The sequence below is a fragment of the Acomys russatus genome, chromosome 13, assembly GCF_903995435.1.
Source record: "Acomys russatus chromosome 13, mAcoRus1.1, whole genome shotgun sequence".
NCBI lineage: Eukaryota > Metazoa > Chordata > Mammalia > Rodentia > Muridae > Acomys > Acomys russatus.
In genome coordinates, this window is record NC_067149.1 from 12,066,853 (window position 1) to 12,091,173 (window position 24,321).

At 55.6% G+C, this 24,321-nt stretch overlaps 1 protein-coding gene across 3 annotated transcripts; it reads left to right on the top strand.

Moving 5' to 3' along the window:
* Window positions 1–1,443: 1,443 nt before the first annotated feature.
* Window positions 1,444–23,472, top strand: Dctn1 (dynactin subunit 1). 3 transcript variants are annotated; one of them, XM_051154790.1, is made up of 32 exons: window positions 1,444–1,753; window positions 4,284–4,529; window positions 4,733–4,811; window positions 4,972–5,006; window positions 5,574–5,594; window positions 8,099–8,116; window positions 9,444–9,464; window positions 10,842–11,033; window positions 11,302–11,499; window positions 11,603–11,807; window positions 11,878–11,956; window positions 12,067–12,226; window positions 12,327–12,431; window positions 12,609–12,800; window positions 12,880–12,996; window positions 13,191–13,343; window positions 14,192–14,352; window positions 14,489–14,657; window positions 15,804–15,872; window positions 16,062–16,124; window positions 16,218–16,367; window positions 16,562–16,723; window positions 16,809–16,940; window positions 18,446–18,571; window positions 18,978–19,120; window positions 19,372–19,538; window positions 20,985–20,999; window positions 21,123–21,256; window positions 21,364–21,556; window positions 22,281–22,360; window positions 22,830–22,919; window positions 23,300–23,472. In XM_051154790.1, the coding sequence occupies exons 1-32, from the start codon at window positions 1,721–1,723 to the stop codon at window positions 23,435–23,437; spliced, it is 3,846 nt and encodes a 1,281-aa protein (XP_051010747.1). In that variant the 5' UTR covers window positions 1,444–1,720; the 3' UTR covers window positions 23,438–23,472. The 3 variants fall into 3 exon arrangements, with proteins under 3 accessions (XP_051010747.1, XP_051010748.1, XP_051010749.1); XM_051154791.1 differs by lacking the exon at window positions 5,574–5,594; XM_051154792.1 differs by lacking the exons at window positions 5,574–5,594; window positions 8,099–8,116; window positions 9,444–9,464; window positions 20,985–20,999 and having other exon boundaries at window positions 1,446–1,753.
* The last annotated feature ends 849 nt before the right edge of the window (window positions 23,473–24,321 follow it).

Below are 24,321 nucleotides of genomic sequence, written 5' to 3' on the forward strand. Positions count from 1 at the left end.
TTTATCTTATTTTATGGTGTGTGAGTGTCTTGCCTGCATATATGTCTGTGCACCATGTGTGTGCCAGGCCTTTGGAGGTCAGAAAAGGGTATTGGATCCCCTAGGACTAGAAGTAAAGACAGTCGTGAGCCCCCATCAGGGTGCTGGGATGAACCTGTGTTTTCTGCGAGAACAGCCAGTGCTCTTAATTGATGAGCCATCGCTCCAGCCCCAATTTCTGTTGCACCCACTGAGCAATCTGCTGAGCCCCCAAAGTGGTGTTTCTGAAATGTGTTCTGCCTACTGCAAACACTCTGAATGGGCTTAGTATGATGTCTGGGCAGAATGGCCCCACCCACCTGTGCAGTGGTGACTAAGGAAGGGAGAGCAGCCTGGGCAGGGCAGCAAAGCAGAGCGCTGGTTTCTGGTGGTCTGGGCAGAAGCGAACATGCAGAGTATGTTCTCATTAAAAATGTAACCCAGCCAATAAAGCGATGGGCTTCATTACTCATCATCTTGTTGCTGGGCGGGGGGCAGGGTGTCCTAAATTACAGTTTGTCAGTTAAGGAAGACAGTATGTCTGGGGTCCTAGGTCCACACGGCAACAGGAAACACAGTGGTTAGACCCCAGGCTAACTTTGCTGAAGGGGTGAGCGCCCTGGTCAGTTGCTTCCTAGCCATCGAGGTGTGATTAAATAAGTGAGGTAGTATGTGGGGACCTCTCAGGAGAGCAAGTACAGTCATTAAATTAGCAGCATCTGTTTTCAATTATGAAGGTACTATAACATCGCTAAGGAATTCTGTGAAGTATAGAACTATTAAAAGTTAATTATCTTGTTGGGTCTGACGTTAGGAGATACAACCAAGACACAGGAAATGGGGACAGGTAGGGTGGCCTTGGCCCAGACAGTGAGGCTCTTAGCTTTTGAAAACTGCCTTTTAGGATCCATTTGAACGTGATGTGTTGAGGCCCAGAGCCTCCCTGACACAACAAGCAGAAGAGGAGCGATTGTGGGGACCTCTGTCATTGCAGGGGTGGGGAGCTGGGGTACTTACTGGCTCTCTGTGTGAGCGTACCTCCATGTCTGCTCCTCCTCTGCTGTCTGTCTGGCCCAGTAAGGCTGAAATTCAGACCCTGATCATGTGGATTTGGACCTGGAGACCAGACATTTTTGGGTAGAGTGACACAGAAAAGAAAGAGAAAGGGGGCGGGGTCTTTGTGAAGGCCGCAGGCAGCTGCTCGTTTTGAGGTAGCCTTTGATGCTTGGGGACCTGCCTAGGCTTCACATTCTGGGGCTGGGGTCAGTGATAGGGCGGTACAGGCTGGAGAGAGGTGTCAGGACTCTAAAGCAGCGCTGAGGATTTGTGGGTGGACCCGTCCTTGGGTTCCAGCCCTTCTTGTCTGGCCTGGGTGAAGCAGGGGAGCACTAGGACCCAGAGGCCAGCGTGCTTCCTGACAGTCTAGAGCAGCACTAGCGCAGAGTGAGACTCATCAGCTGGCAAGCGGGGCTCAGTGTCTCTGGGTTCAGGAATCCTTGGGCAGTAGAAGGAACTCACTCCTCAGCCCCATCACTGCCCCTGCCCCTACTGAGGGAGGCCCATGGGCGGAGGGAGGCCTGTGTCTGGCGGCTTCTGAGCCGGTCCATGCGGGCCCATCACCCTGACCCCTCCTGCCTAGGTTTCTGCCTTTTCTTTCTGTCTTTGGCTAGCTGGGGGAGGGGGTAGAGTCCGGGTGAGCAGCATGGCCCAGAGCAAGAGGCACACGTACAGCCGGGTAAGTGGCCCAATCAATATGGGATGGCCCTGGGAGGGCTGCTGGAGCAGGCCTGGGTGCCTGTGGACATCACTTGTGTGGGGGCTGGGGAGACGACGAGCTGGCTCTCAGCTGAGGTGCTCACACACTGGGCTTCTGAGGTGCCTTCTGAGTGCTGATACTGGCAGGCAGGACAGGACACCCTCCCACCCCCAAGTTGGGTCCTTACTGGGACCCACCGGTCTAGACCTCTGACTGCAGCTGGCCCTGACGCTAAGGGTTTCTGAGGGGTCCGGTCTGTCTCCAACTGGCCTGGCAGGGAGCTCCTTTTCAGATGCTCTGCTGTCTGCCCCTCCTCTCCTCTGTGTGAGGTTAGATTCGCATCCTCTATTAGAGCCACCTGGTTCTGAGAGGCGTGTTGGGAGGTGTGGGAGGGTCTTTTCTGAGTTTGTGTCCAGCCTTGATACCATTGGTAGTTTTCTTTTATTGTCAGCCCCACGACAGCCACACTGTTCCAGGAATGATTTGAGGTCCCCGCATCCCTAGGAGCTGTGTCCTCACCTTAGTGGCAGGGCTTCTTAAGGAAGGGAGGGAGTTAGGGAACGACAGGCTGGGAGGTATTTTGATGTCCCTGGCTCTGGCAGGGCTGCTTTCTGAAGCCAGTTGTGCTGTGTATGTGAGGGGGTTACTGGGGAGGACCCTTGAGTCTTTAGGATCTCGGGTCACTTTTTTCCCCCCTTATTTATTTGCTGCAAGCTCTCTGGCTCATGGAACAGCTACTGCTAAAAATGGCTCAGGTGTGATTTTCTTCCAAATCACGGTCTGATTTGGGACCTAATTTCATGTGTTCTGTCGTCACAGCTATGTAAGGAGCTAGGAACGTCCCGAGGACAGAGCTTCCCTGTACGCCTTTGCCTGCCCAAATGAACTACTGCACAGGGTCTGAGGACAATGCAGGGCTAATTCGAGGGACCTTGTTTATTTGGTCTGTGTTTCTCTTCCTGTGACACATGGCCTGGGGAAGATCTCTAGAGCTTGAGGGACAGTAGACAGAGAAAGACCAGGACCAGGACAAGGGAGCTGCTTGGGGAATGGGTGGTAGTCAGCTATCCAGGAATGTCACAGTGGACATGTGGATGGAGTAACAGGAATCGCATCAGGAAGGCGGGATGGTGGTTTGAGGGCCTGGAAAGAGGTACAGTTCTCTGCCTCTGAGAGGTCTAGGTGACTGTGCTGGTGTCTGCCTATGATCCTAGTGCCCAGGAGGAGGAGGAGGAAGAGGGTAGAGTGGGATGGAGAAGCTGGAGAAGACAGGACAGACGGTGGAGAGGGCCACCACTGAGCTACCAACTTTCTTAGCTCCAGTTCCTGAGACAGGGCTCTGGGGAATCTGGTCTGAATTGAGTTGTTTGCTTGTTCTTCCTTCCTCTCCTTGCGGGCAGTACACTGAAAAGCAGCCATATGGTGATGTTCAAAGATTTATCAGTGAATCCTGATTTGTTATACAATTTAAATATAAATTCTTAAAAATTCCAGTAGATGCTAGAGGATTTTAGAATGTCTATTTTTTTTTTTTTTTTAAAGATTACTGTTATTGCCAGCAGTGGTAGCATATGCCTTTAATCTGAGTACTTCAAAGGCAGACACAGGCAGATCTCCAAGTTTGAGGCCAGCCTGGACTAGAGTGAGTTCCAGGACATCCAAGACTACAAAACAAAAAGCCCAGCGTGGTGGTGGTCACACCTTTTGTCTCAGCACTCAGGAGGCAGAGGTGGGCTCTCTGTGAGCTCGAGGCTAGCCTGGTCTACAAAGTGAGTCCAGGAGAGCTGAGGCTACACAGAGAAACAGTGTCTTGAGAAACAACAACAACAAAAAGATTGTTGTTACTGTTCTTTTTTGTGACCAATTTTCCACATAAGGTTTGTCTCACGGTAAGCCAGGCTGCCCCGGAACTCACCCTGTAGCCCAGGCTGGCCAGCCTCCCAATAATCCTGCCTGAGCTTCCCAGTTGCTAGGATCCCATGTGTGAGCTATGAAAACAAGCTTTTTAAAGGCTTCTTTTTTTTTTTTTTTTTTTTTTTTTTTTTTGGTTTTTTCGAGGCAGGGTTTCTCTGTGTAGCCTTGGCCATCCTGGACTCACTTTGTAGACCAGGCTGGCCTCGAACTCACAGCGATCCGCCTGCCTCTGCCTCCCGAGTGCTGGGATTAAAGGCGTGCGCCACCACGCCCGGCTTTAAAGGCTTCTTTAATCAGTGTTTCATTAGGTAGCCCAGGCTGGCTTTGAACTTATCATGTGTAGACTAGGTTGGCTGCAAACTCAATCATGGCTAGCCTCCTGTTTCAGTCACCTGGGTACTGAGATCCTAGAAGTAAGCCACTATACCTGGCTTTGAGGAGGTTTTGGATATGTCGCTGATGTTTCTCAGAGAGGAATTTGTGGGCTCACCTAACCCTGAGAATGGATTTAAGGACATGGCTTCTGGTAGTTTCTCAGCCCAGGACCCTGCCTGTAGCTTCTGACTGTATGTGCTTGCACGTGCCTTTCTTTCAGACGCCGAGCGGTAGCAGGATGAGTGCAGAGGCGGGTGCCCGGCCCCTCCGGGTGGGCTCCCGTGTGGAGGTGATTGGGAAGGGCCACCGAGGCACCGTGGCCTATGTTGGAGCCACACTCTTTGCCACTGGCAAGTGGGTGGGCGTGATCCTGGATGAAGCAAAAGGCAAGAACGATGGCACTGTCCAGGGAAGGAAATATTTCACGTGTGACGAAGGCCACGGCATCTTTGTGCGCCAATCCCAGGTAACCAGTGCATGTGTGCAAGTATCTGTTGCTTGTGCCGCTTGAGTGCAGGTATTTCTTCTCCCTAAGCAGGCATGAGGCTGTGGTTGGGAGCTCTAGCCAAGGAAAATACCTTGTCCCCCAGCTTACTGTGGAGCTCAGGGGGGCCCCCGCACTACAGGCATTGTTGATCCGACTGTACTGAGTCTGTTTTTTGGCTTCAGATCCAAGTATTTGAAGATGGAGCAGACACTACTTCTCCAGAGACCCCCGATTCTTCTGCTTCAAAGGTCCTCAAGAGAGGTACGAGCTTCCCACGGAAGCTGCATCTTCACAGCCCAGTGCTCCGCCCTTCTCCTAATAACAGGGCGTCTGCTCTGTATTTCCTTGCTCTGTCCTCCCACCCCACTCAGAAGGTCTCTCCCTTGGTTCAAATGTCCTTTGTTGCTGTTTGCTTTCACAGAGGGAGCTGATGCAGCTGCAAAGACCAGCAAGCTGGTGAGTGGTTTGGGGCGTGGGAGGGAGTAGCACAGAGGCAGAGACCCAGGGCTAGGCAGCTGGAAGCAGGAGATGGGTCTGAACTGAATTAGACTTCTAGTCATCTAACTTCCCTAAGGACACTTGCGGGGTATGAGTTGCTACTTTAGGGCTAGAATAAAGGTGGTAGGAAAACTGTTAGGGCCCAGAAGCTTAGGGTCAAATAGGATTGAGCTGAGGGGGGATGGGAAGGACAGGCCTAACCCTGGTATGTAGCCGCTTCCTACCTTCTGGATCCAAGGATGCCAAGACCTGAGAGGGCTAGGGCAGGGTGAGGTGGGGTGTGGAGGGAGGAGGAGAGCGCTGTCATCCATAGGTAGTGTAAGATGCGTGCAGAGGGCCTTCCCAGCTCCCTTTGTCTCTCCCCTACAGAGGGTTGGGAAGCCACCAGGGGGAAACATCTAGAAGCTGTTCCTTGCGGGGTCCTTCTCTGTTTAGGGCTTGATGCTTACCCTAACGCCCTCATCCCTCGCCTGTGCTCACCTGAGCTGGTATTAACACATATGCCGTTTCCTACTCCTCACGCAGCGGGGACTGAAGCCTAAGAAGGTGGCGTGTTTACTGTTTGTGTCTGGGTGGGCTGTGAGCCCCTCGTGCTCTCCTGCATGCTCCCTCACCCCCACAGCTGCATGCATGTGTGTGTAACCATGGGACTGGGATGGCAGGGGGGAAAGGGCAGTTTGTCTTCCAAAGTGCCTTTGAGGAAAACAAGGCCAAAGCAGCACTCATTAGACAGTTTTTCCTGCTCTAGAGCCCCAGCTAGAGACTCCAGGTCCTTGACGGCAAATCACAGCAGCTGGCTTGGGAGGGAGTGGAGGCACAGAGCTGGGGAGAGAGGAGGGGTGGGAGCGCTGAAGAGCAGTTGGGAAGTCAGAACTTTGTCTGCCTGCCTTTGAGTCAATGATGCCACCAATGCCCACCTTACTGTGCCTGACAGCCTTTCACTCCTATCTTGTATAGTGTGTGCCTGAGGCCGACACACTCCCCCTTCCCCAGGGTCTTGACTGTGCACCACCGCCACCATGCCACAGATTTTTCTTTAGGTCTTTTGAGAGGGTCTCACTTTGTCGCTCAGGCCAGTCTGGAATTCACTATGTAGACTAGGCTAGCCTAGACTCTGTGGCAGTCTTCCTGCCTCGGCCTTCTTAGTGCTGGGTCTATAGGTGGCCACTCTCATGCCCAGCTCCTCTCCATGGACTTTTAAACACTTACATTGCTGCCATGACCACTTCCTCACATGAGTCCTTGCCTTGAGACTCAACCCGAGTTCTTCCTGCCCTGCATGTACCTGTCTGAGCCATGTGTACAGTGCTGTGAGCTCCTTGCTGCCAGCCTGTCTCAGGCCTTCCTGACGTTGCATGGGAAGCTTCTGGATTGCAACACTGGGGAGGGGGAAGGAACCCCTGGGGGAGTTGAACATCAGTGGAAGTCTGACCTTTGGGAGCGACCACATGCTAGTGCTTATTTTCTGTCCTGGGTCCTGGCTCTGGGTAGGGATGGGCTTCTGAGGCAGATGATGCTGCAAAGGATGCTGGGCACATTCCAGACACATGGGGACTTGCTACATCCCTTGATTATTGTCTTGTGGTTAGTGCTCCAGTTTCACCTTAGATCCCTGAATAGAGAAGAGCGGAAACTACAGTGTGAGACTAGAAGAGTCCTGGCTGCGGATTGACATGACCCTGGTAGGGGTCTGAGCTCATGTCCTGGTGAGACATGATAGCCCAGCCTCAAACTGCTTATGCTAAATGTGTCCCCCGCTGTCTCCAGTCTCACACCCTGATAGTTCAGTCCAAGCAGATCATTTAGCCATGGTTTCTCCTGTCATCCCACACAGAGCAGCTAGGTCCAGAGTAAAAACCTGTGTGTGTGTGTGTGTGTGTGTGTGTGTGTGTGTGTGTGTGTGTGTGTGTTTATTTATGTGTTTGGGTGTTTTGCTTGCATGTATGTTAGTATACTATGTCTGAGCAGTGCCTGTGGAGGCCAGAGGATGGTGATGGATACCTCTGGGACTGGAGATGGTAGTGAGCCAAGTGGGTGCTTAGAATTGAAGCTCAGTCCTCCATTAAGAGCAGCCAAGACTCTGAGCCATTAGCTCCCCAAAATCAGAGTTTTGAGAGGGAGTCAGGAGAGAAGGTAGGTACTTCTTCTACACAATACCTGCCCTTTCTAGAAAGTCCTTTAGACACAGGCTTTCATCTCTCTACAGCCTGTAGAGGTGAGGGAAGAGCCCAACACTGTCATTAGAGCTGTTGCTGGTGCCAGTGGCATGCCCAGGTTCCCTAATCACTGTGTGCTCTTGAGAGCTGGGTGCTGGAGGAGCGCTCTGACATTCTAAGCCTAAGGGTTTCGCTGGTGAGTGCAGAAGTGGATGTAATGGGGTTGTCAGAGGCCAGATTGTAATTATGAGACAGGCTGATGGGCAGGCCTTCTGTCCGTATCCACAAATTCCCGGAGTCCATAAGGTGTCATTTCTGCAGTGGCCCTTGGCCCAGCTTTTTGGAGCAAGGTTTTGGACGTGGAGAAGAGGAGGGCGGAGCCAGAACCTGGTGTTTGGATGGGGGAGGAAGGGCAGCTTTGCGCAGGACTTAGTACCATCAGGAGGAGGAGGAGCCTCCCGGTTCTGGGTGGTTGCTAGGTGACCTAGGACTGGTAGCTCCACCCCCATGGAGCTGAGGAGGGTGGGTGCATGACGTCAGGTGGAGCTGCTGCTGCTGCTGCTGCTGCTACTGCTACTGCTGCTGCAGCCACTGAGGCTGCCATCAGCTTAAGCTGCCGACCTGGGCCAGGCAAGGCTCTGGAGCCGGCTGGAGCTCACAATCGTCCGCTGCCCTGCGGTGCGCCTGCCAGGGCTTCTGTGTCGCCGCAGCAGCCTTTTGGAGGCCTGGAAGCTAAGGCTGCATTGTTGGGATTTGATGCACTAATCTCCTGTCTCCGCCGCCTTTCCCTCCCTCCCTTCGTCTGTCTTTCCTCCCTGTGTTTGTCTGCCCTCCTCTCTCCCTCCCTCTATTTCCTCTCCTTGCTTTCTGTGGTTTTCTGCAATGATGAGACAGGCACCGACAGCCCGAAAGGTACTCTTGTTTGCTCTGGTCCTGCTGCTGGGTTGCCAGGGCGATGGAAGCAGGCTGCTGGGGTGGGGGTGGGGGCTGATTGACTTCATCAGTCTACCTGGCTAGGGGAGGAGGGCAGGCAGAGGTATGTGTCACTACTGTGCCCCACCCCTGGAGATAAATATATATATTCCTTGATCTACCTGCGTTGGGCTCTGATTTGAGTCAGTTCTGGTCCTTTTTACCCAGTGGCCACTGGGTAAAAGGCTTGGGCTTCAGGCAGTCTCTACTGCAGAACAGGCTTGAGAGGGTTTCCTGGGGTCCAGCCTGAGGCAGCAGGCCAGGCTATCAATGCATGAAGCAGGCCTACTTACCAGCCATTGCTGGAATGACTTAGGCTTGCTTTGCCTGCATCCCACCTCCCCAGAATTGGTGCTAGGGAGTTTACTGGGACAGGATGTGGACCCTAGAGTAGCCTTTGACCTCTAGTGAATTAGTCCTGAGTGAGGACGAAGATTGGCCGCCTTAGATTCAGTGTCTGCTGAAAACAGCTCACACTGAATCTTGTCTTCGCTAGAGCCCCGAGGCCCAGCTAGCAAGCCTCTGGGAGTTGGAGCTAATTGCCCCTGTGCCACTTTGGAGTAACCCAGAAGCCCCGGATTGCTTTTGGAATAGTGCTTCCTAAGGGCTGCTGCCCACGCCACTTCCTCCCTCCAGCCGGGAGGGCACTTTGCTGAGCTGTGGGCTTTGGCTAATGCAGTATTCATAGCCCTGACACCTGAGCCCTCTGCCTTAGGGATGGAGCCTGCTGCAAGGCCTGGACCTGGGGGAGGTGGAGGGAGGAGATCAGCCCTCTTCTGTCTTAGTGATCTGAGCTCCCATTTCTGGGTGTACGGACTCATGTCATCGTGCAGGTTTTAGGGTGTCCGCTCTAGAGTCTAGCACTTGAAAGAAGAGGCTGACTTGGGAAAGTCCTTGGGAGTGATGTTGGGGTGGGGCCTCCAGGCTGGAGTAGGAAAGAATGCTCACAGAAGGACTGTCTCTGGAGGCCCCTTGCCTGCTGCTGCCTCTGGTCTCCTGTGGCTCAGCCCAGGGACAGACTTCTGGGATCTGCAGGGTGTTTGAAGGGGTGCGGCCTACAAGAGTTGGGTAGAAATGAGGGTAGGAACAGGGCAGTGGGGGATGTGCCTTCCTGAAGTAGATACTGTGATTCCCTGAGGGAGGCGGGGGTGGGTCTGGTGGGCTAGCCCTGTCCACTGCGCCTTCTGCTCTCACTGCTACCTCTGTCCTCCTGCCATGACCCTTTCTTTCCTGACTCCTTCTCTTCTGGCTCCTGTCGCCTGTCCAGACCACAACTCGACGGCCCAAGGTGAGAACAAGCAGTCTCTGTAAGCCACTGCTGAGTGCATACACACTTACTTCAGGCATGTGCATGTATGTGGGCATGCATGCTAGCAAGTCAGTGTTGGTCACAGTGTACCAAGGGAGAAGCAGCGCTTGAGGCTGCGAACTGGACCCCGGGAGACTGATTTCTAATTCGTCTTTTTTTTTTTTTTAAGATGTATTTTTATTTTATGTGTATGAGTGTTGCCTGCATGTATGTATGTATGTGTACCATTTTGTGCCCTCAGAGGCCCAGAGAGGGTGTCAGATCTTTTGAGAGTTGCCATGTGAGTGCTGGGAATCAAACCTGGGTCCTCTGGAAGAGCAGCTAGTGCTCTTAACTCCTGAGCTATCTCTCTCTAGCTTTCCAGCAACTTCTAATCCTTAAGAGGCCACCTTAGCTAGTACACTGAGTGTGGAAAAGCAAGTAAGAGGGGCTGTGGCTAATCAAGACAGGCTTTGGCCAGCTTGGAAGGGTGAAACGAAAAGAAGTGAGTGCACAGGGTCTGCGTGAGGGGGTGAGACTCCGAAGGCTTCGAGGCCGGAGCATTTGTGGGTAGTATGTGCTTTCCACATGTCCACTCACCAGGAGAACTTTGGGGTTCAGCATCACCAGGGGCAGCACTGTCTACCCCAGGGTTTGTGGCTTCCTGGAAGCTGGCCACTCCAGCCACAGCATGGGCCCGGGTACTGTTGCTCAGTTGGAGCTTCAGCCTGAGGGAGGACATGCGGGGTTGGGTCTACTTACCTTCACTTCCAGGGTAGTCTGTACAGTTTCCAACTCCCCCCGGTAACCGCCAGGATCCCTTGCCATAGACGAAAGGAGTGAGGTCCAGTGGACTCCCAAGGCTAGAGAGGCTTACCAGGGAGCAAGCCTGCCTCTACGCTTTTGGTCCCGCCCTCTGTGAGAACATGGCAGTTGAGAACAATCTCTAATCTGTTCTTTGCTTCTGGGAATGGCATTGAGGCACTTTGTCACTGTTGGGGGAGTCGGGCGTGCACGCAGCACAAGGATGGGAGTATTAAGAAGTTGCTAGAATGAGCACAGAGGGGAGTGTTGGGGCATGAGAGCCTGCTTTGAAGGTTATGGCATAGTGGGGAGGATGTAGACACAGTCCCAAGGGAGGAACCTTATAATCTTATGTCTCCCACCCTCTCCTCCTTTCCTCCACTGTCCTTTGTCACTGTTGCTGTTGGACTCTGTCATTGTCGTTGTCACCCCCCCTCCCCGTCTTTGGTCTCATTGTGCTTTCATACGCCCTCTCTGTCTTCTCTCTCCTCTGCCTCCTTGCCTTGCTCTGTCTCTTCCTTCCACGCTCCCATGTTCTGTTCTCTTTCTGGCCCGCTCTTACCCTCTCAATAGCCTACCCGCCCAGCCAGTACTGGGGTGGCTGGGCCCAGTAGCTCCCTGGGCCCCTCGGGATCAGCATCAGCCGGTGAGCTGAGCAGCAGTGAGCCCAGCACCCCAGCTCAGACTCCGCTGGCAGCACCCATCATCCCCACACCGGCCCTCACCTCTCCTGGAGCAGCACCCCCACTTCCTTCTCCCTCCAAGGTAAGGACAATCAAGGCACCAAGGGGCCCACTACGGAAACTTCCCCAGAGTTCGGGAAGACCTAGGACTCAAATCAGCGTGAGGACAGCATGTTCCTGGCGGAAACACCCTTTCCTTCCTGCCCTTCTATACCTTTTCCACATGGCACGTTTTCCTCATAGATGTCCATATGCCGCCTGCTCGTGATTCGCAGTCTAGGGAAATTTTTATTTTGCTAGGGTGGGGCAGGGAGGGGTTGCGCACAAACGGTGGGACCTCGTCTTGGCAGGAAGAGGAGGGGCTAAGGGCGCAGGTGCGGGACCTGGAGGAGAAGCTGGAGACCTTGCGTCTGAAGCGCTCGGAAGACAAGGCAAAGCTGAAGGAGCTGGAAAAGCACAGGATCCAGCTGGAGCAGGTGCAGGAATGGAAGAGCAAGATGCAGGAGCAGCAGGCCGACCTGCAGCGGCGCCTCAAGGAGGCCCGGAAGGTGAGCCTCAGGACCCGACCCGAGAGGTACGCCGCACACTGGGCTGCCCAGGAGGAAGGGCCGCGTGGATTCACTCTTTCCCTGTTCCCCCTCCAACCTCCAGGAAGCCAAGGAGGCACTGGAGGCGAAGGAGCGCTACATGGAGGAGATGGCGGACACGGCTGATGCCATTGAGATGGCCACTCTGGACAAGGAGATGGCTGAGGAGCGGGCTGAGTCTCTGCAGCAGGAGGTGGAGGCGCTGAAGGAACGGGTGGACGAGCTCACCACCGACCTGGAGATCCTCAAGGCTGAAATCGAGGAGAAAGGTAAGGAGCGAGGACCAGCGGGGCCAGCTGGCGGAGCAGGGCCAGCGTGAACACACTGCTGCTCTCACAGGCTCTGACGGGGCTGCATCCAGCTACCAGCTCAAGCAGCTAGAGGAGCAGAATGCCCGCCTAAAGGATGCCCTGGTGAGGTAGGCCTTCCTCTGCCCCGTCCCAGCTTGTACTGCCTCGTGACTGACACGCTCTCTGCGGTCTCTGTCTTCTCTTTGACGCCTTCCTTGCTCCTTCCACTTCTCCACAGGATGCGAGATCTCTCTTCCTCAGAGAAGCAGGAACACGTAAAGCTCCAGAAGCTCATGGAAAAGAAGAACCAGGAGCTGGAGGTTGTGAGGCAACAGCGTGAGCGCCTTCAGGAGGAGCTAAGCCAGGCTGAGAGCACCATCGACGAGCTCAAAGAGCAGGTCAGCAAGCACAGCCCTCCCCGAGCGGGTGCACCTGCCGCCCCTCGCCCTGCCAGGCCCTTACAGCTACACTTCTCCCTGGCCATTCTCCGTCACGCAGGTGGACGCGGCTCTGGGGGCCGAGGAGATGGTAGAGATGCTGACTGACCGGAACCTGAATCTGGAAGAGAAAGTGCGGGAATTGCGGGAGACTGTGGGGGATTTGGTAAGAGAAGGGCACATGCCTGACTTCTGACCCTGGTGGGGAATAATTGGAAGGGACCTTCTGAGAGAGACTGACGTCAGAGCCTTGGCCTTTGAGCGGGGCTGTGGTGAGGGGACCGTTCCAGCCCCGCCATCCTGACCCTGCCTGTGTGCTCTCCCCCACCTTTGTGGCATCCAGGAAGCGATGAACGAGATGAACGATGAGCTGCAGGAGAATGCACGTGAGACAGAGCTGGAGCTACGGGAGCAGCTGGACATGGCTGGCGCCCGGGTACGGGAGGCCCAGAAGCGTGTGGAAGCAGCCCAGGAGACCGTCGCTGACTACCAGCAAACCATCAAGAAGTACCGCCAACTGACCGCCCACCTACAGGTGCCTGCCTCGCCCTGTTCTCTGCTCAAGTTCGCCGTCGGGCTCCCAGGGCCCACTGTGCTTCACTGTCTGCCCTTAGGATGTCAATCGGGAGCTGACCAACCAGCAGGAAGCATCTGTGGAGAGACAGCAGCAGCCACCTCCAGAGACTTTTGATTTCAAAATCAAGTTTGCGGAGACCAAGGCTCATGCCAAGGTCAGGAAAGTGGGCACCTCGAAGTCAGGGGTGTGAGGGAGCCCAGCGGGGGCGGGGTGCTGTAGGCTGACTTGGGTCTTTTGTGTGGTAATCGTGGAAGAATCCCGGCCTAGGGTTATCCTAGAAACAAGGGGCCTTGTGGTCGTGCAGCTTTCCGTCCAGACTGAGGGATCTCCTCCCTGTCCACCTCACAGGCAATCGAGATGGAGTTGAGACAGATGGAGGTAGCCCAGGCCAACCGGCACATGTCCCTGCTGACAGCCTTCATGCCTGACAGCTTCCTGCGGCCGGGTGGAGACCATGATTGTGTCCTGGTGCTGCTCCTCATGCCCCGGCTCATCTGCAAGGTATGACCAGTCAGTCACACGTGAGTAGAAACCTAGTGAGCCAGGCACTGAGGGCGAGAAGGGAAGGCAGCAGGCACCGCCTGCCTGCCCACAGTTTACGAGGTAGTGGAGGGCCTCACTCAGCAGGGTCTCATGAGCACAGAGCCAGCTACCACACTTGGAGTTCTGCATGTGCATTCCACCAGCTACAGGGCAGAAGCATCTGGAGAAAGACCTTGGGGATGCACAATTTTTTCCTAATTGTTTTCTAAACAACCCAGTACAGCCATGGTATCACCTAGCTTGTGTGGGGCATCATCGGTGGCTTAATGCGTATGGAAGTGTGCACACAGACTACATGCAGATCCTGTGCATTTTACCTGAGGCGCTCAAACATGTGCTAGTGTTTACGGGAGGAGTCTGAAAACAGTCGTCATCGTCCCCCGCCCCCCCCATCACCCCATCACCCCATCCCCCCATCCCCCAAACCCCACCCCCAGATAGGAGGAACAGTCCAGGAAGGAGAAGTAGCCTCCTTATGCAACAGTTGCTAATCTGCTTTAGGGGAGGGTGGAAGTTACCTGAAGGAATAGCATTTGCACCAGGCCAGAGGCAGCCCGGGTGTCAGGGGGTAAGTGGCAGATAGTGAGAGCAGCCGCGGCCAGTCCCACCATCCTCCTGCCCTTCGTTCTCTTGGTCACTCACAAGCTCCTGGCATGACCCTGCGCCTCTGTGAGCCTCCTGCCCATCCGAGGCTGTTTCTGCTTCTCTTCTGTGTGTACACATCCTCCACACAGTTGCTTAGCCATGTGGATCTGTGTTCTTGGTTCCCTGCTCCCAGTTCCCGGACCCTGATCTTCCTCCTACAGGCAGAGCTCATCCGGAAGCAGGCCCAGGAGAAGTTTGACCTCAGTGAGAACTGTTCAGAGCGGCCCGGACTGCGAGGCGCTGCAGGGGAGCAGCTCAGCTTTGCAGCTGGCCTGGTGTACTCACTGAGTCTGCTGCAGGCCACTCTGCACCGCTACGAGCAGTAAGACACCCCTGTCCCCTCCCCTGCCCTGCCCCTGTCCCCTCCCCTCCCCTGCCCCTGTCCCCTTCCTGCCCCGCGCTCTGAGGCCGGACTGCCTGGAGACCTGACCTCACAGCCCCCCCCCCCCCCGCCTTAGCGCCCTCTCTCAGTGCAACGTGGACGTGTACAAGAAGGTGGGGAGCCTGTACCCTGAGATGAGCGCCCACGAGCGCTCCCTAGACTTCCTCATTGAGCTGCTGCACAAGGACCAGCTGGACGAGACTGTCAACGTGGAGCCCCTCACCAAGGCCATCAAGTACTACCAGGTCTGGGCCGGTGGCCGGGGGCGGGGGTGGGGGGGGGGGCTCCCCAGGGTGTACCGGGCTGTGTGTCCCTGCTTGGCTGCCTGAGACCCAGCCTGCTCTGGTTTTGTTGTTGTTGGAGCTGGGAGATCCAGTATTTTTTGTTTTATTCTTTTGAGACTAGGTCTCACGTAACCCAGGCCGGCCTTAAACTTGCTATGTAGCCAAAGATAACCTTGAACTCCTGATCTTCCTGCCTCCGTCTCAAGGGCTTGGATAATAGGTCTATGTCGTCATGCCTGGATTCAAACAGAACAAGGGGGCTGGAGAGATGGCTCAGTGGTTAAGAGCACTGGCTGCTCTTTGTAAAGGACCCGGGTTCAATTCCTAGCACCCACATGGCAGCTCACAACTATCTGTAACTCCAAGATCTGACACCCTCACAACAACACACATAAATTAAAATTAAATAAAAATATTTTTTTTTTAAAACAAAAAAACAAAACAACCTGTGTGTGTAGTGTATGTGCACGTGTGTGTGCATGTGGATCACATGCCACAGTGTACATGGGGAGGTCATAGGGCACCATGAGGAAGTTGACTCTTCCCTTCCACCATATGGGTCTTGAAGATTAAACTCCAGTTGTTTGTCTTGGGAGCAAGTGTCACCGCCCCCGAGCTAACTCACTGGCCACTTTTATAATACAGTAGTTCACTGTAGCTGAGGCTGGCCTTGAACTCCTGATGCTCTTGTCTTAGCACCCCCAGCTCTATGATTATGGATCTGTACCACCAGTCCCAGTTCTTTTTTCTTTTTTTTTTCTTTTTTTTAAATGTTTGTTTATTATGTATACGGCACTGTGCTCTCATGCCAGAAGAGGGCGCCAGATCCCATTCTAGATGGTCATGAGCCACCATGTGGTTGCTAGGAATTGAACTCAGGAATTCTGCAAGAGCAGCTGGTGTTCCTACCTACTGAGCCATCTCTCCAGCCCCAGTCCCAGTTCTTGTTTGCTCTGATGTGAGCGTGCCTGGTGATGTCGCTACCTGGAGGTTTTGGAAAGTTTTGGACTTGTTAAGACCCCAGTGTCCAAGACTGCAGCTCTAGTCTGGGAAGAGGGCAGTCTCCTAGCCCCTGGCTAAGGCCGCCTCCCTGTTGTCCCTCCTCAGCATCTGTACAGCATCCACCTTGCTGAACAACCCGAGGACTCCACCATGCAGCTGGCTGACCACATCAAGGTGACATGCCTAGATCAGGGTGAAGCATGTTGTAGGGATGAGGGCGGGAGATCAGAGGGAGGGGTCAGGAACGGTAGAGGACCCATGCACATGTGGTAGTCGTCAGAAAATGGGGACGTCTTAGGGGTGATGATGATGGGGCAAAGAGCTCACATTAGGCGCTAAGACCACATGTCTCTTTCTGCACAGTTCACGCAGAGTGCCCTGGACTGTATGAGCGTGGAGGTGGGGCGGCTGCGCTCCTTCTTGCAGGTGAGGGCACATCTGGATCTGGTTCTTTCTATCCCTTCTCCTCCCCTTCCCCTGGCGCTAATGCTGACTTCTCCGTTTCCTGTTCCTGTGTAGGGTGGGCAGGAAGCAACGGATATTGCCCTTCTCCTCCGAGACCTGGAAACATCATGCAGTGACATCCGTCAGTTCTGCAAGAAGATCCGAAGGCGGATGCCAGGGACAGATGCTCCTGGGATCCCAGCAGCGCTGGCCTTTGGATCTCAGGTTTGGGGCTGAGACTGTGAGGGAAGGGTGCTGAGCAGGGACAAGAAGGGCTCCTCCCATCCCTCCCATCCCCCCCATCCCCCAACCCCCCTGGGCACATAACGATCTGTATCTATCTGGCCAGGGGACTGAATTGGGAAACTAGGAACCATGGTGCTGGCCGGGGTGGGCTCTTGACTCTAGCCTCCACACAGGTGTCTGACACGCTCCTCGACTGCAGGAAGCACTTGACATGGGTGGTAGCTGTCCTACAGGAGGTGGCAGCTGCGGCTGCCCAGCTTATTGCCCCCCTGGCAGAGAATGAGGGGCTGCCTGTGGCTGCGCTGGAGGAGCTCGCTTTCAAAGCAAGCGAACAGGTTGGCCTGGAGACCCCGTCTGTCTGTGGGGCCTGGGGAGGCGGTGGCTGTTGCCGGCCGTTCATACCGGCCCTGGCTGTTGCAGATCTACGGGAGCCCCTCCAGCAGCCCCTATGAGTGTCTGCGGCAGTCCTGCACCATCCTCATCAGCACAATGAACAAGCTGGCCACAGCCATGCAAGAGGGCGAGTACGATGCAGAGCGGCCTCCGAGCAAGGTAGGTGGAGGTTTCTAGGGACCCAGTGGCCTCCAGAGCTACCTTGGTTGTGGAGGATGGGGAGGCTGGAGGGAGGAGCGAGCGTCCTGCCTAGAAGGCAGGATGATTTTCTTGTGACTGGATGTCTCTGAAAGGAGGGCACTAGTGGTCTCCTTCCCCTGCCTCTACCGTCTGACACACTCTGTCCTCTGTCCCCTGCTTCTACTGTGTGACACACTCCCTCCTCGGTCCCCTGCCTCTAATGTCTGACACACTCTGTCCTCCGTCCCCTGCCTCCACGCTCTGACACACTCTGTCCTCCATCCCTGCCTCCACGCTCTGACACACTCTGTCCTCCGTCCCCTGCCTCCACGCTCTGACACACTCTGTCCTCCGTCCCCTGCCTCCACGCTCTGACACACTCTGTCCTCCATGCCCTGCCTCCAGGCTCTGACACACTCTGTCCTCCGTCCCCTGCCTCCACACTCTGACACACTCTGTCCTCCGTCCCCTGCCTCCACACTCTGACACACTCTGTCCTCCGTCCCCTGCCTCCACACTCTGACACACTCTGTCCTCTATGCCCTGCCTCCATGCTCTGACACACTCTGTCCTCCATGCCCTGCCTCCACACTCTGACACACTCTGTCCTCCGTCCCCTGCCTCCACGCTCTGACACACTCTGTCCTCCGTCCCCTGCCTCCACGCTCTGACACTCTGTCCTCCGTCCCCTGCCTCTACGCTCTGACACACTGTCCTCCGTCCCCTGCCTCCACGCTCTGACACACTGTCCTCCGTCCCCTGCCTCCACGCTCTGACACACTCTGTCCTCCATGCCCTGTCTCCACGCTCTGACACACTGTCCTCCGTCCCCTGCCTCCACGCTCTGACACTCTGTCCTCCGTCCCCTGCCTCCACGCTCTGACACACTGTCCTCCGTCCCCTGCCTCCACGCTCTGACACACTGTCCTCCGTCCCCTGCCTCCACGCTCTGACACACTGTCCTCCGTCCCCTGCCTCCACGCTCTGACACACTCTGTCCTCCATGCCCTGTCTCCACGCTCTGACACACTGTCCTCCGTCCCCTGCCTCCACGCTCTGACACACTCTGTCCTCCGTCCCCTGCCTCCACTCTCTGACACACTCTGTCCTTCATGCCCTGCCTCCACGCTCTGACACACTCTGTCCTCCGTCCCCTGCCTCCACGCTCTGACACACTCTGTCCTCTATGCCCTGCCTCCACGCTCTGACACACTCTGTCCTCCATGCCCTGCCTCCACGCTCTGACACACTCTGTCCTCCGTCCCCTGCCTCCACGCTCTGACACACTCTGTCCTCTGTCCCCTGCCTCCACGCTCTGACACACTCTGTCCTCCGTCCCCTGCCTCCACGCTCTGACACACTCTGTCCTCTGTCCCCTGCCTCCACGCTCTGACACACTCTGTCCTCCGTCCCCTGCCTCCACGCTCTGACACACTCTGTCCTCCATGCCCTGCCTCCATGCTCTGACACACTCTGTCTTTTAGCCTCCTCCGGTTGAGCTTCGGGCTGCAGCCCTGCGTGCAGAGATCACAGACGCCGAAGGTCTGGGTTTGAAGCTTGAGGATCGAGAGACAGTTATCAAGGAGTTAAAGAAGTCACTCAAGATTAAGGTGCGGAGGACTGGAGAGAGGGAGCGGTGGTCAAGAGCCCTAGCTGGTCTTCAGAGGACCCTGGTTTGAGTCTCAGCACCCACTTGGTGGCTCGCAGCCATCTGTAATTCTGGTCCTAGGGGATCCAGTGCTGTCTTCTGGCTCCTGAGGGCACCAGGCACACACATAGTACATAGACATGCATGCAGACAAAACCACACATAACATGAAATAATTAATTTAAAAAACTGAGGTAAAGACAGGGCAGCAGCAAGTGCCTGGAGTGGGGATCAAATCACATGGGAGTTGAGGTAATAAGTGAGTCCCGCAGAAAGGGTGATCAGGGAGGGAGCCCCGCGTCTCACAGCCTCACCTGGTCCTGAGGCTCTGGGGAGGATGTGAAGAGCTGGAGTGTCACCTTGTGCAGGGAGAGGAGCTGAGTGAAGCCAATGTGCGCCTGAGCCTCCTGGAGAAGAAGCTGGACAGCGCTGCCAAGGACGCCGATGAACGCATCGACAAAGTCCAGACGCGGCTGCAGGAGACTCAGGCCCTGCTGAAGAAGAAGGAGAAGTCAGGCACCACCCCTGGGGGATGGGGGGGCGGGGGGTGGGGCGAGTCCTCCACCCCTCGCTCCTGTCAGCAGCTTTCTGCTGTAGTGACTCCTCTTTCCCTGTAGTGTGTCTACCCCTCTTGTCCTTCCCTAGTGTCCTCCACTGCCCCGCCGCAGCCGTAGCTGGGGTGGCCTCTAAGGGTCTGCTGTTGGGACCGAGAGGTCACATGGGGCTGTGAGGAAGGGACACAGCCCAGGTTCTCCTCCACAGAGACTTTGAGGAGACAATGGATGCACTCCAGGCCGACATCGACCAGCTGGAGGCGGAGAAGGTGGAACTCAAGCAGCGCCTGAACACCCAGTCCAAGCGCACAATCGAGGGGCTCCGAGGCCCCCCTCCCTCAGGCATTGCCACCCTGGTCTCCGGCATTGCTGGCGGTGAGTACAATGGCGGTGAGTGGCATCTTCTCAGAGGACACTGACTGTCCTCTCTTCTGGCCTCGGTTTGACCTCAGGTGCCCATGCCTTAGGTGTTCAGCCAGGAACATGCGTGCCCCAGTTTCTCTGCCTGCTTTCACCAGGCAGAGGCGTGCGGAGAGCTGCTGTGTGAAGGTGCAGGAGAGGCCAGGCCACACTGCTGGAGCATCCAGTCTTGCGTGAAGCCGGTGCCTGACGCTCCCTCAGCGTGCCTGCTTTGTGTCATGGCGTCCATAGGTTTCCATGGCATCACTCTCTCTCCCATGGCAGATTCTTCCGGTTTTGCTCTTGGCTTCCATTCTGACTTTTGCTTAGCCTCTTAATAGGGTCAGGGAGCCTCACGTGGAGGTTTTCTGTCTCCCAGCCTCAGTCCCCTGGGTGAAGAGGCCACTGCCTCTGCTTTTCATTGGCCTGGTTTGGTTCTGTTCCCCCTCACTTTTGTACTTAACGGTTTTCACCGCGGGAGAACAATCTCTTAGCCCCATAATTAAACCACTGGGGTCTCGGGCCTTCCTTACTGCTCACCTCTCCTGAGGCCTTGTCCTCCTCAAATTCCTTGTCACAGATACAACCTGACTCAGAGAGGAGACCCAGTACCTTTGTGACATTGTACTCCACAGCGCATACACCTCCACATCTTTAGGCTCACCATTTTGTATTGTTTTAGTACAGACTCTTAAACAAATTCTGCTTCTGAATTAATGAAGCACCCCACCAAAAAGCGAAGCATTTGCCTCAGAGCAAGGGGGAAGCCTGAGGAGCTTGTGCCTTCTCCCTGAGCTGTGCAGCCAGGTGCAGTCTCTGGAGCACTCCCTGAGCTGTGCAGCTGGGTGCAGTCTCTGGAGCACTCCCTGAGCTGTGCAGCCGGGTGCAGTCTCTGGAGCACTCCCTGAGCTGTGCAGCTGGGTGCAGTCTCTGGAGCACTCCCTGAGCTGTGCAGCCGGGTGCAGTCTCTGGAGCACTCCCTGAGCTGTGCAGCTGGGTACAGTCTCTGGAGCACTCCCTGAGCTGTGCAGCCGGGTGCAGTCTCTGGAGCACTCCCTGAGCTGTGCAGCCAGGTGCAGTCTCTGGAGCACTCCCTGAGCTGTGCAGCTGGTGCAGTCTCTGGAGCACTCCCCACGCCTTAGCGGGAGGCAGAAGCAGCCCCACACCCGAGTGCTTCCTGCATTCACTCACTCTGCCATCCTCACATGTGCCCTGACTCTCGGCCTTGCCACCTTTGCTCTCTTAACACATGTCTGACCACACCCCAGAGGCAGAGGCAGAGAGAGGCAGGGTCTCAGAGAGGAAGTTTTGGTGGTGAGGGAAGAGTCTTCTGCACATTGAGCCCAGAGTTCCTCTGCTTTTCCTTGTCCCCACATTTTCTAACCCTCTCTCTCTCTCTTCTGCTCCCCCTCTGCTCTCCAGAGGAACAACAGCGAGGTAGAGACCTACCCAGGCTGGGGTTTCCCAAGACTCCTGGGAACTGGGACTGGGGACATCAGAAGTAGGGTGGGAGGGGAAGCGGAAGCCCAGGGCTGATGGCATTCTGCGTGCTGCTCACAGGGGGTGCTCCCGGGCAGCCTCCAGGCGCCTCGCCAGGACCGGGGCTGGTGAAGGACTCACCACTGCTGCTTCAGCAGATCTCTGCTATGAGGCTGCACATCTCTCAGCTGCAGCATGAAAACAGCATCCTCAAAGTAAGGCGCCCCGTGGGGACTGTGGGGCGGAGCCCAGAGGACACATGCCCACTGATGGACAGCAAAGGCCACTCGAACCTCTGACTCTGTTCCCTCCCATCTGACAGGGAGCCCAGATGAAGGCGTCCTTGGCAGCTCTGCCCCCTCTACATGTTGCAAAGCTTTCTCTCCCGCCCCACGAGGGCCCTGGTGGTGAGCTGGTGGCTGGAGCGCTGTATCGCAAGACCAGCCAGCTATTGGAGACATTAAATCAGCTGAGCACGCACACCCACGTCGTAGATATCACTCGAACCAGCCCAGGTGTGTGCTCTCCCCTCCCCAGGGCATGGACACTGTCTCATCCTCCCCATGAGGTTCTCCCTCCTGCAGCGTGGCTGTCCAGTGTCCCTCCCCCTGCAGTGTGACTGGCTTCAGGTCCAATGTCCCTCCCCCTGCAGTGTGGCTGGCTTCAGGTCCAGTGTCCCTCCCCCTGCAGTGTGGCTGGCTTCAGGTCCAGGCTCCCTGGTTCTCTTGCTCATCCCCTTCCTGTCTTCTCTCTCATCTGCCTCTCCCTTCTTCCTTTTCTCATACTGGAGGTTGAACTGAGGGCCTCAAGCCTGCTAGGCTAGTGCCTGTAGCCCCAGCATTTTACTTTTTAGTACTTTTGTTTTGTTTGAGACAGGGTTTCTCTGTGTAGCCCTGGCTGTCCTGGAACTCTTCCTGTAGACCAGGCTGGCCTCGAACTCAGAGATCCGCCTGCCTCTGCCTCTCTGAGTGCTGGGATTATAGGCATGCGCCATCTACCCGGAACTTCTACAATTTTTCATGTTTATTTTGGAGACAACTCCGTTCATTGCCAGGCAGGCCTTGAACTTCCAGTCCTCCTATTTCAGTCGCCTAGTAGCTGGTTCTAGGCTTCCCATCAGACCCAGCTCCCTCTTCCTCTGAAGCGCCTGTTGTCTGTGGGTCCAGTACTGACGCTGCTGAGCATGCACCAGCTGCTTGGCTGGACTCTAGTGTCCTCAGCATCTTTCCCTCTTTACAGCTGCAAAGAGCCCGTCAGCTCAGCTAATGGAGCAAGTGGCTCAGCTCAAATCCCTGAGTGACACCATTGAGAAGCTTAAGGTCAGTCACGTGCTGCCTTTCTCTCACTGAGCTCCCTTGGCTCATCCTCGGGTAGAGCCAGGCACTGGTGGGGTTCTCTGGACCTGCTCCATGCTTGGAGGCACATTGAGGAGTTGGTAAATTCACATCAACAAAGTGCCTGACTGGGGTGTCTATAGGCTGGTGAACCACTGGTGCTGACCAAACGGTTCTTTGGGATATATGGCTGCAGTTTCTGTCAGCTGTAGTCATTGGAGGGCACAGTGTTTGCGAGTGGCTCCTTAGAGGCCATGGACACTAAGTAAGGCCTCAGTGAGGGTGTGTAAAGCATGGAGAGGTGCTGGGTGGGGACTGGGCCAGAGACAGGAGCAGAGGCTCAGCCATTGAAAGCTACACTCCTTTTGGAGCTACTGTCTCTGTGAAGCTCTGGAGGTATTGACCTACCCAGCCGGGTCCCCTAAAGGAGCCCTGTCTTCGTCCCTCTCCCCAGGATGAGGTACTCAAGGAGGCAGTTACTCAGCGTCCTGGAGCTACAGTTCCCACTGATTTTGCCACCTTCCCTTCATCAGCCTTCCTCCGGGTAAGGGGGAACATGGTGGGGGCCACTGTGCTGGGTGTTCCTGTGGGCTCACCCCCTCCTCCTGCCATTGAAGGGCCTCTGGAGTCTTATCTGTACCCCACTCCCCCCCCCCCACCCCACCCTGCTTATCTGTAGGGCCAAGTCTTACTAGCACAGAACCCAGAAGTACTTTCAGCACTTACAGATTGGAATATTCTAGCATATAAGTAACACCTGCCCTTGTTAGACGACTCCTGTTTTAATTTGAAAAATGTTACTGTGGAGTCAGAAGTCCCAGTCTCCCAGGGGCTGCCAGAGTCGGTACCCAAGGACCCTCCAGCGGCCCATCATCAAGTGAGCCCTGGACCTGAGGGAAGCCTTTGTTCTCTTCCCAACACAAGGCCAAGGAAGAGCAGCAAGAGGACACTGTCTACATGGGCAAAGTGACCTTTTCATGTGCGGCAGGCCTAGGACAGCGACACCGCCTGGTGCTGACCCAGGAGCAGCTGCACCAGCTACACAGTCGCCTCATCTCCTAAGCACCCCTTCCATGCCATAGCCCCCCCGGGACCACTGCCCAGTGCACCGCCACCTCAGCCACTCCCGGGTTGAGCCACATGTAAGCTCTTTCGTGGTTCAGCTTTGCCTGGTCTGGTCAGGGTCCCGTTGCTTCTGTCCCCTGGGTTTGCCTATCCACCCCTGGCCTCTTCCGTATTTGCTATTCAGCTGCTCCCTCTTTCCAGAGGGGCCTCAGGGCATTGGAGGGGGGCTGACACCCCTCCACTAAAGATTAAGTGAGGTCTCCTTGACTGAGGACTTCACCCGTTCATTAAAGCAACTTGTGCTTCACGGCTTTCTGTGTGACTCTGAGCGGGACTTGGGCCAACTGGGTCAGGATGGGCAGGGGAGACTGCAGGAGAAACTGCATGTGCCGAGGCTGGAGGCTCCTCTCTGGCGATGGGTCAAGTGCTGTGTCCTCAACACATGTGTAGAGGGGAACAGGAGCTGCATGGGAGGCGGGAGTCCGTTTGGGAGGCGTGGCCAGCAGAAGCCCCATAGTGTATCCAGCTGGGTTCCACCCCTACAACTGCCATCTTCAGTTTCTGGAGTTGGCTTCCTGGTGCATTGACTGTTGTCTTGCCGTCAGCCTTGGGGTTCTCAGATTAACGTTACTAAACCAGGGAAACTGAGGCAGCACAGCAGTAAGAAATGATGCCAGTCACAAAGCCTATGTCCAAACTCACAGCCAGTCAGTGTCATGGAGAGCTGCTGCTGAGAGATCTTGGGATTTCTGGTCTTGATTTAGACCTATTGAAAGACTTCCAGGTGGGGCTGGAGAGATGGCTCAGTGGTTAAGAGCACTGACTGCTCTTCCGAAGGACCCAGGTTCAATTGCCAGCAACCACATGGCAGCTCACAACTG

Bases quoted from the DNA above. Each gene is read 5' to 3' on its own strand.
- Dctn1 (XM_051154790.1), top strand. From the start codon at position 1,721: ATGGCCCAGAGCAAGAGGCACACGTACAGCCGG. The intron at 16,724-16,808 runs GTTGGCCTGGAG...TGGCTGTTGCAG, and splicing joins CTTTCAAAGCAAGCGAACAG to ATCTACGGGAGCCCCTCCAG. The intron at 22,920-23,299 runs GTAAGGGGGAAC...TCCCAACACAAG, and splicing joins CTTCATCAGCCTTCCTCCGG to GCCAAGGAAGAGCAGCAAGA.